The sequence below is a fragment of the Monoraphidium neglectum genome, assembly GCF_000611645.1.
Source record: "Monoraphidium neglectum strain SAG 48.87 unplaced genomic scaffold scaffold02151, whole genome shotgun sequence".
NCBI classification, from domain to species: Eukaryota; Viridiplantae; Chlorophyta; class Chlorophyceae; order Sphaeropleales; family Selenastraceae; genus Monoraphidium; species Monoraphidium neglectum.
This window is the reverse complement of record NW_014011477.1, coordinates 1-10280: the sequence shown is the minus strand read 5'-3', so window position 1 is coordinate 10280 and position 10280 is coordinate 1. Positions and strand designations below refer to the sequence as shown.

The 10280-nt window shown below is 65.5% G+C and overlaps 1 protein-coding gene across 1 annotated transcript; it reads left to right on the top strand.

The window, feature by feature from the left end:
- Positions 1-2473: 2473 nt before the first annotated feature.
- On the top strand, positions 2474-6093 carry MNEG_10023 (hypothetical protein; the record flags this gene model as incomplete). Its single annotated transcript, XM_014041505.1, has 8 exons — positions 2474-2709; positions 3033-3184; positions 3447-3608; positions 4092-4183; positions 4450-4571; positions 4898-4939; positions 5249-5387; positions 5659-6093. The coding sequence occupies 8 exons, from the start codon at positions 2474-2476 to the stop codon at positions 6091-6093; spliced, it is 1380 nt and encodes a 459-aa protein (XP_013896959.1).
- Between the last annotated feature and the right edge of the window lie 4187 nt (positions 6094-10280).

Below are 10280 nucleotides of genomic sequence, written 5' to 3'. Positions count from 1 at the left end.
GCGTTGGACGGCGCCAGGCCCGATGAATAGTACCGCAGCTGCCACAAGACTGGCCGCCGTGGGGTAGCACGGGCAGGCGGCCTGCCCGCCCTATCGCCCGGGCACTGGCTGAAGGCACGCCTAGCAGCCCGAGGCCGCGGCTGCGGCTGGTTCTCACATGACACGAGGCCGCGCAGGCCACCGCCGTCCAGGCTTAGCAGGCGCTTGTACCTGTTGCTGACGGTCAGGTCGGCCGGCTTAATGACGACTGCACACGCAGGAGGGGAGTGAGGGTGAGAGCGTTCGGTGCGTTCGGATACGTGTGAGGGTCCGGGGCGTGACTAAACAGCATGGTGCCCCAGGCCCGCTGACAGGGGGGGGGGGCACGTGCGCGAGAGTCGAGTCCACTCACCTGGCGTTTGAGCCGCTTGTGCCAGGACCCTGGGCCTGCCCATTCCAGCAACTGCGCGGCTGACCAGCCCGCGGCCGCCAGCCGTGCCCACCCTCGGGCCCACTGTCCCGCAGGCGGGTCGCGGCGTGCGCCATGAGCAATCATGACAGTCAGCTGCAAGGTGCGCCGGTCCGGGCCCCTGGGCGGCGCGCCGCGGCGACGTGATTGTGATTTGCGGGGGTGTCCAGGAGCTTCCAATGGGGGGCAAGGGCCCATGTGCCCTGGACCTGTGGTGACACACCCGCATCACAGTGCCGGGCAGCGGGGCCGGCCAGCACAAACAGGTCCACCGCAGAGCTGGCATGCGGCCGTCACAGCCTTGCAGTGCCTTCATAGATTTGCTTGCATTTACCAATCCAAAGCGATCCCGGGTCACTTGTTCCCTTGTCCCGGCGGACACGCACCTAAACCTGAGATCTCGGAAAGCGATTCCGGGAGCCCAGTGAACTTGTCAGTGCGAATACCAGTACGGCACAACACACCTCTCGTCAGGCTGAGCACGTGCTACCATGGTCGGCCTCAAGAGTGCTGGCTGTTCTGTTGATGGACTTGGGGTCACTTGACAAATCACACGTGGCGAACATGTGCGATACCAACACCCACCCTGACATCCAACTTGGCATGTCATCCAGATTTTACACCACAATCTTTGTGCCAGGAGCCTGTTGGTGGGTGGTGGTGCCTGTCTGGTGAGAGGGAAGGCCGCACTGCCAGCCGCATCGCCACTCGTGCAAGCTACGGGTGACACGCGGTGTGCACAGACGAGGGCAGAAAGAAAGCTGTCACAGGACCTGCCCAGCAACCAACGCACCTCTCCAGCAGACTCAGAGGGAAGCTGGTGCTTGGGCAGGGGGGGTGGGGGTGGGGAGGTCACCATAGCAGCTGGGTGCACGACAGCTGGCCGTGGCTCTCGTGGGTGGCTGCCAGGTCAGCCTTAGGGGCCGTGCGGGCGGAACGGCACGCACCTGCAGGGACCCCCAACCCCGCACGCCACACAGGCTTCCTGTGATGTGCGCACGCGGTGCCGGCCAGCCTCTCCCTACGTCCCTGGTAAGAACAAGAACTACACATATCACAGAGATGCAAGGTGTATCATAGCTTCTGCCACGTGCATGCTCAGGTGCGCCCACACGCTTTGTGCGTAGCGCTGATTGCCACACGTGCCGTCTGTGCTGTCTCCAGTGACAGCTGGCACCTCCGCGTGCCCCGCGGTAGGCGACGGCGCGTCGGTGCATGGATGCTCAAAGGTGTCTGTTAAATAAACTACCGTATTATTGATCCTGCTGTATGGCAAAGCTCCGGCCTGACCTCCCATGTCAGCAACAAGATGACGCCCCACAACAAAATGCAGCTGCCGCGTGGCAGGTGCGTGCGCAGCTGCCGCGGAGGGCGCACGCGCTTTTGCATGCATTCTCCCGTTGCTGCAGTCATGGCACAGCCATCAAGGTAGCCTGTGTTTTCGAACTGAAGGGTTTGCGCCGCCTCTCACCTGTTTCTTGGTTTGGGATGATGGGGCAGTGAACAGCATGCCCACCACCATTAGATGTGAGGTACGTAGACTGCGTGCGCAGGGTGCAGCCTTGGGGCTGCTGAGCGCACACGGAGTGCTACCTTGATTGTTGATGCATACATTAGAAGTATACCTCAACTACCTTGGAGTCGTAGTCGGCCGTCACCGCCTCACCGGGGATCAAAGGAACAGGTGTGCGGTAAGCAGCAGAGTGCACAAAGCGAGTGAGGTATCCCTGCCCGTACGCGTTCCACCGGGATTCGTACCACAAAATCACCAGAGCGGCAGACGGGGCTTGAGCCAATACATGTTGGTGTCGCCTGCCACCGTGAACTGCCGCTGCTTGACCGTTTTCGTGCTGACACTGGATTTGAGCTGCTGGTGACTGCTGCGGGTGAGTAGGTAGGCGCGCGGCACAAAACGACTCTCTGACCAGCGCATTTGATTTGAGAAATCCGCCGATTCAATCTACGATCACATTGACACGCGTTCACGTAGAAACACGCAGATTGACATCGAGGCCGTCACCAAACATGGCGGCCGACGCCCCCACAAATAATGCGACCACCCCAGCAGACTCCAACGAGCATGCAGATGCCCCCGCGCCCGTCGTGCTCGACGACGTCGTCGCGGCGCTCCGGACGCTGCCCGAGGGCGAGCGCAAGTTTGGCGCCGCGGCGCTGGTGCGCTTTGGCGACCTGATGAAGAAGGTGCAGGTCGCCCTGCTGACGCGCAACCCCGAGACGGAGGAGATTGTCGATCAGGACAGGTGCGGGCGCGCATACCTGGGAAGCCAAGGGCGGGAGCTCGGGGCTGTGCAAGGACGCATGGTGGGCACCCGGCGGCCCGCGGGGGACGGGGTCCGCAAGTCAAGCCTGGTGGCGCATGGATGCAACCCAGGCTCACCAGGGCTGCTATGGCCATGGCAGGATATCCGGCACTGGCGGCCGTGAAGCCATCTGCCATCCCCAGCTGCCCCGCCACCGCCTCTTTCCCGCGCCCCCGCCGCTGGCGTATTCCCAGCCTTTGCCCTGCCCTCGGCCCCCTCACCTGTCGCGGTCGCGATTCGAACGATCGGATCCCCATATACAGGATCCTGATCACTTACCTGTCGGCCTACTTTAATGGCGTGGCGGCGACCCCCCAGATCATCCATGGGGATATGATGGAGCGAGCCCTGGTGGCCAGCGGCATGGTGATGCCGTTTGCGGGGCCGTCCCAATCCGGCGGCGCTGCGCGCTTCGGTGAGCCGCCGCAGGGCCGCATGCCGCCGCACCGCACGCGGCGGGCGGGGCAGTGGGGAAGGGTCATGACGGTGCGGGGGCGCGGCGCGCCTGGTTGGACGCACCCATCGGAGCCCTCCGATCAAGAGCCGCTTTTAGACACCAGAAGCCCCGCCATTCGCACGTGCCAGAAGAACGCAACCACAACAACCTGTACGCGTTGCGACGCGCGAATCCTGCGTTCCGCCAAATCAACGCGCGCGCCTCACTTTTGCCTTCGCAGGCGTTCCTACCAAGGTGACGCCCGAGGTGGTGTGCGACTCCATTTCCGAGCTCGCGCGCATGGCAGCGGCGGCGCTGCTGGCGCTGTTTGTGTACCTGAACTTCCGGCGCCAGGGGGCGGACCTGCCGTCTGACGAGGCGGTTCTCGTGTTCTCCACTATAGGTGGGGGGTGGGCCCGCAAACATCCACTTTGTGTTTCTGGACGTGGCCTGCACATCATGCATCTGAGAGTGGGGCGGGCGCGATTCTTGCAGCTCTGTTTTTCGGATCAAAGTGGAGGGTTGGGGCTCTCAGCTGACCTGCTCGGCAGCGAGCGCAGCGCTGGTGATTGACTCAGCACTCAGTGCGGAGTGGAAGGCACTGGTGGGAGTGTTTTGGTTGTTGGGCTCCTGTTTTCTGGTGGAGGTCTTCAAGAAGTGGGGTAGGAGGAGGGCGGACACTGCGCGGCACGCATCTCAGCCGACAAAGCTGAATTTTTGGCGGCGACCGCCCGAGCGTCGATAGCACGCCGCGGCCACGCCGTCTATCGGCCGCCCCATGCATGCCGCCGGTGTCCCCATTTCTCCCGGGCCCTACTCACCTCGCGTGTGCCTAATCGCACGCCCCCCCCCTCCGTGCCCCCCACCCCACCCTCTGCCCCGCCAGCCATCAACTCAACTGCCAACGCGGCAAACGCTGAGGCGATAGACAAGCAGATAGACGAGCTTGGGGTGGACGGCGCAGTGCACTGCGCACAGGTGCGGCGCAGCGCTGCTATCAGCCTGCAAGCCTCAGATCGAGGGCCCGGGCCAGCCGCCCAGCGCCTCAGCGTCCGCCCTGCATGGCGGCCCTCGCGGTCCTCATCTTGCATGCATCTCGTTATTCAACCGAGCGTGTGTTGAGGTCGAGCGACACCGCCGCGCAAAAGGCTGCTTGCCTTTGGCAGGGCCCACGCGTCCTGCACATTCATCCAAAGCCCGCCCCGGCAAACGCGGCCCGCGGCGCGCTTGCGGCTCCCAAACAGATCCGCTGGCTGATGCACTTTGTGCGGCAGCTGGTGATGGGCCAGATGGGGGCCGTCAGCCACGTGATGGACGACAAGAACCGCCACGCAGAGTGCCTGGTTGCCGCGCAGCACGACCACAGGTGACACTACCATCGGCGTTGTGTGTGTGCGTTTGTTTTTGTGTGTGTCTGTATGTGCCTGTGTGTGTGTAAGGGGGCGTTGGGAAAGGCCAGGGGCCCCCGCCCACCTCTGCGGCGGCACCTGCTTGTGCGTGGGCCGCGTAGCCGCGGCCCACTGCATCTCTCCCTCGCCCCGCGATCGGAGGGGTCAAAATACATTCCAAGGCCGCCCACCCCCACACGGGCGGGCGCGACCCTCCTGCCCCCCTCGCACCCAAGGGCCACCCCCACCCGCGGACCTGCCCCCCCCTCCCACCACGACCTGCGAATCCCTCCCCGTGGCGCAGGCTGATGGTCAAGGCTCTGCCAGACATGGCCAGCGGTTACAGGTGCGCGCACTTCTATGCAGGGCCACGGGCACTCGGGGGACGTGACGTCGAATGCGGGGTCTGGCAAGGGGGCGTTATCGGCACGCCATTGTGTTTGGTCCCACCAAAATGCCGCCTTCCAAGCGTCCAGCAGGCGTCTGCCCGCAGCAACTTTTGCCGGCCGCCCGCCTGCGCTGACGTCATCTGTTCTGCTGCTGATGCCGGCGTCCGACCGGCGCCCGCGGCCGCCAAACCCCTCGCCGACCGCCGCCGCCCCCTGCGGCTTCCTCTGCGTCCCTCTTCCCGTTGTCTCGCGCCGCGGGCGTGCAGCCTGTGGGCCCGCAGTGCGATGGGCTTCCAAAGCATGGGCGTCGCCTCAGCAGTTCTGGCCAAGGGTCTTGAGGTGGCGGTCGCAGCCGGCGACGACAGCTGGGAGGCCGCCATGAGCTTCCAAATGGGGGTCGCCAAGGTGGGAGCATACGGGTGGGGGCGTCCTGTGGCGGGCCGGGGAACACGCGAGGGGGCGGCTGCTGCTCCCGTTTGTTTGGGGGTGCTGGACGGGGCGGCGGCGCGCTTGCCTTTTGGCAGGTTGGAGGGGTTTGCGGTATGTTGTCAGCCGGAGGGGTTCAGCTGGGCCATGGGTATCTTAAACTGGCTCGTAATGAAGCTTTGCAGCAGTAGCCAGTGCGTGGGTACTGACTGCGGCATCGTTCGCATCCCGCCTGCGCACAAACGCCCAGGTCCTGGGAGGCAGCACCAGCAGCAGCAGCAGCGGCGGCGGCGGCGATCGGGAAGGCGCCGGCCCGGCGGCCGACGCGGGCGCGGAGGCACCGGCAGCCGCAGAGGTGTTTGACTGCTCAGAGGTCCTTGAACTGCAGCGGCGCGGCGAGGCGGCGGCGGCGTCGGTTGCGTCGTGGTGGCCGGCTGCATGGCCGGACGCGATGCCGCGCGGCGAGCCCGACCGCACCGTTCTCGCCGAGAAGCTCATACCCATGGCCGAGGAGAAGTCCGGCGTGAAGTTTGCAGAGGGCGAGAAGATCCCGGTGCTGCAGGGGGTGCTGTACGTGACGCGGGCGCCGACGAGCGTGCCGCCGGGGGCGCTGGACCAGCTCGGGGTGGGGGGCCAGATCGCGGAAGGCGAGGAGGCGGGGCCTGGGCAGGTGATCAACGTGTGATCTGGCCTTGGGACGCCGATTCCTTTTTTCCAGTTTGACGCCCTGTCGCTCCAAGAAGGCAGGATTTGCTGGGATTTGCTGCCTGCTTGCGAACGTGTGCCGCCGCTTTTGTCTGCCGAGGCTGGCTGCGGTATCTATTGAGTTTTCTTCGACGCTCCATAGGCCGCGCCGGCTCAGTCGCCAACTTCTCGGGACGCTGCATACAGCGGCGCGTTGTGAGCTGAGAAGCTACACCCCCAGCGCTGTAACATGTTGACGTTCCATACAATTCAGCGACCTTGGGTTTCGGTCACCAAGGGAAGTGCCAGTCAATTGTCAATCCACGAGAGGCACAGCCGACTTTGGGGGAGCGCGGGGACAGGTACGGCTACACGCGCGCCGGCCGACCGGCAGAAGTTGCTGGAACCGGGAAGCTTCGCCTTGCTCGCTCACACCTGAACCCGGAACGCAGCTGCCAGGTGGCGGTCTGCCCAGCTCAGGTGGCAACAGGTTGGAAGGATCTGCGGAGGCATGTCATCAGGGGTGTTTCTGCACCAGTGTCTCTTCTGGGACTTTTCTGCAGGGGCGGTTCTGCAGGGCGGTTCAGCAGGGGTGCTTGTGCAGCAGTGTTTCTGCAGGGTGGTTCTGCAGCGGCAAAGCTGCTATGGTGTTCTGCAGAGTTTTTTCTGCAAGGACGATTCTGTAGGGATGATTCGGCAGGGGTGATTCTGCAGGAATATTTCTGCGGGGTCGGTTCTGCAGTGGTGTTTCTGCAGGGATGGTTCGGCAGGGGCGACTATGCAGGGGTGTCTCTGCAAGGGCGGTTCTGCAGGGGTGTTTTTATAGAGGTGTTTTTACAGGGCGGCAGGCGCGCCGGCTCGCTTTTCCCCTGTCGTAGCGCAACGGGTCCTGGGCGCCACGCGCACTGTGGGCAAGGTCAGACGCAGAAGCAGGTTGGCTGTGCTTGAGCATCGGCAGCATGTTGTGTTTTGGGGCCCCAAACCCCTCGCGAGTTGTTCATTGCGGTGGCGGCCACGCCCAGCAGCATAAAGAAGACAGGCAGGGCTAGTATGTATGCCAGCTTGCAGTGCTGCATACGTTGTCATGGCTACCAGATTGTGAGAAGTTTGCTTTAAGCAGAATTCCAGATGGGAGACACACCCCAAGGCGTGGAAATGCCCGTGTTGCATGGCACACAGCTAGCACTGGAGCAGTGCAGCTCGAGCCGCGCTGGTCAATCCGAGGTGGCGAGGTCAAAGGTGCCGATCGTGGTGCACGATGGTGTTGCGTGATTGACACAACCAGTAAGAAATAAGATGTTTTCCACGCTCCAAGACCCAAATGTCGCGGTATGTAGCTGCCCCGATTCTGCTGCACACGATCTGCAGCGAAGTGGAGCAGCTTATGAACGAGCTCGATGACGAAGAGCTCAAAATACGTGACAGAACTCGGCGACGGCGCGAGCGCGCTGCCGGGTTGACACGCAGCGGCTCGCAGACGCGCGCACACCTGCCGCTGGGCTCGGCGCCCTCCCGGCGTTGCCGCGCTGCGCCGCTCGGCGATTTCCTGGAGGAGCAGCTCACTGACTGCAGGCATAATGTACAGGCCCTTTACGACATCAACGATAGCCTGCGGCACCAGCTCGGCGCGGCGCGCGGTGGAGCGCATCTGGGGTGCCGTCGCGGCTCCGCGACGGCAGCCGCTGCCGGTCGTGCGGCAGCGGCTGCCGCGCGACCGGCAGCGGCGCGGGCAGGGGTGGAGGATGCCTGGGGGACGCGATGTAGTGCAGCGCCTTGCAGGGAGCTGTCTGGGCTGAGCGGATCAGACCAGTATGATGATGAAGAGCACCAGTCCCCGCAGCGCCTGGAGAAGCAGCAACAGCGGCGATGCCCCTGCCGCTCGCGGCGGCGCGAGCCAGCAGCAGACTGTGCCTGCATGTGCGCATCGGCTTGCACTCGCGCCGGCAGCGGCCATGTAGCGGCGGCTGCCGACTCTGATTTGGAGGACGGCGCTGCGGCAAGCACTCATGCGCGAGCTGGCGCTTTGTTGACTTCTGCGACAGCTCGTTTGAAAGACCAGCAGCTGGGGGCGGTCGTGTCGCAGCTCATGAGGGACAAGCACAGGCAAGTTGCTGGGCTATTTTTAGCGGGCTTTGGCGCGGCTTTGAGGCATGGCAGTATGCGAGACGACATGCAAGGATGGCCTGCAACGGGCAGACGCATGCCGGGGCGATGGAGCGTATGCAAGAGCAGCAGCGCATGCATGCATGCGCGCAGTGCAGCCATGCCCGCATGCGGCGCATGAGCTGCTGCATGTGTCGCTGCGTGTCCATGCGCATTGGCATACATGCACACAACATTCGGTGTCTGGACGCGGACATGCGCGGGGATATGCGTGCCCCTTGACTGAGCGCATGCGTGCAACCATGCATCAATGTGCAGGCTGCAGGGCCGGATCGATGAGCTGCTCTCCAGCCACGTGCAGCTGATGCAGCGCCTGCCGCCCTCATGGGCCGCCCCCGCGCCGCCCGCGCGCCGGCCCGGGCACAAATCCCCGGCCCGTGCCACCATCAGCGGGCAGGCCGCCGCTGTGGGCGCCTGCCGGGGCAGCCGCAGGGACAGGGGCGGAGAGGCTGCGGCCAACCCGTCCTCAAATGGGGACTCTGAGGAAAGCAGTGGGCCCATCACCACCGCGGCGGCGTCTGTTATCGTGGTGCGGTCCCCATCGCCGCGCAGGGCACGCGGCAAGGCGCCCGCCTCAACCCAGACCTCCTGCCACTGCTTGTTCGGGGACGCCGGCGCCGGCGCCGCGTGCAGCGGCTGCGGCTGCGGCTGCAGCGAGTGCGGGCGACGCGAGGAGCGGCAGAGGGAGCAGCGACGGCAGCAGCGGGAAGTGGTGGAGCAGCAGCAGGCAACGATAGCGGGGCTCAAGCAGGTGGGCCGGCAACGACGAGCGTTTACACTTATCTTTTGTCACCTATATGATCATGCCGTCAGTGTTGACTGTGTTGAACACAAGCCGCGCCTTGCGGGGCTTGCTGAGGCGCAACTGTACATGCCCGGCGCCCGCCGCTGACCTGATGTGGTGGGCCCCCCGACGCACACGCGCCGGCGCAGGTGGTGACCGAACTTGGGGCGCATGCTGGGGAGCTGCGGGCGCGCGTAGAGCAAGGGGCGGCGGTCGAGGGCGAGCTTGGGGCGGCGCGGGCGGCGCTGGAGGCGCGTGGGGTTGAGGTGCGGGGTGTCGGGGTGCGCAGGCAGTCTGTGTGTGTGTGTGTGTGTTTGGGAGGGGGGCGGTGGCGTGGTGGCAGACAGAGGGGCGGCGGAGGCGGGGGTGCCGGGGCGATTCGTTTGATGGTTTGTTGAGCGGCGATGGAATGCCAATGCCATCACGGCTCCCTGCCCGCCAACGTGGGATGGTCAATTCCAGTCAACGCCTTTGACCAGGCTTATCACGACATTGGTGGCTGCATTCTAGGCCCAGCACAACCTCCGCTGACGTCATCACGAGATACTGTACCCCAACGCCCCCACTCAGCCGCAAACGCAAATATGTTGCCCCGCACCTCCTTCGCCACAGCTGCGCGACCTGCATGCCCGCCTGGCAGCGCAGCAGGACGCATCCGACGCCGCTGCGCGCGGCGCCGCGCGCGACGCGGCCGACATGCGTGCGGCATACCAGCAGCTGCAGGCGGCCGCCGGGGACCTCTCTGCCGCACGGGAATCTGCAGAAGACGAGCGGGCGCTGCTGCTCGCCAGGCTCGGCGCCGCCGAGGCGGACGCGGCGCAGGAGCGCGCCGCACGCGGCGAGGCGCTGGGCGCGGCGAGCGCGGAGCGCGCGGCCGCGCTCGCGCGGCTGGCGGGGGCGCGGCGGGCGGCGTGGGAGCTGGTGATGGAGATCTGCGGGGGCGAATCGAGCGCAGTGGAAGCCCAGCGGGCGGCGGCGGCTGCGGCACAGGACTCGCTCGGGCTCAGCGCGGAGGACGACGCGGCGGCCGCCGGCGGCGGCGCGGGCGGCGGCGCGTCGGCGCAGCTGCGCGTGGTGGAGGGCGTGGTGGCGGCGCTTGCCGCGCTGGCGGACGGCGCGCGGGCCGCGGCGCGGGGCCGGGACGGGGCGCTTGAGGCACTTCGGCATGAACAGGTGCGCCGGCGGCTGCATGCATGGGCGCCCGCTGCTGCATTTGCGCCGTGGGGCGGGTGGGGCGGATG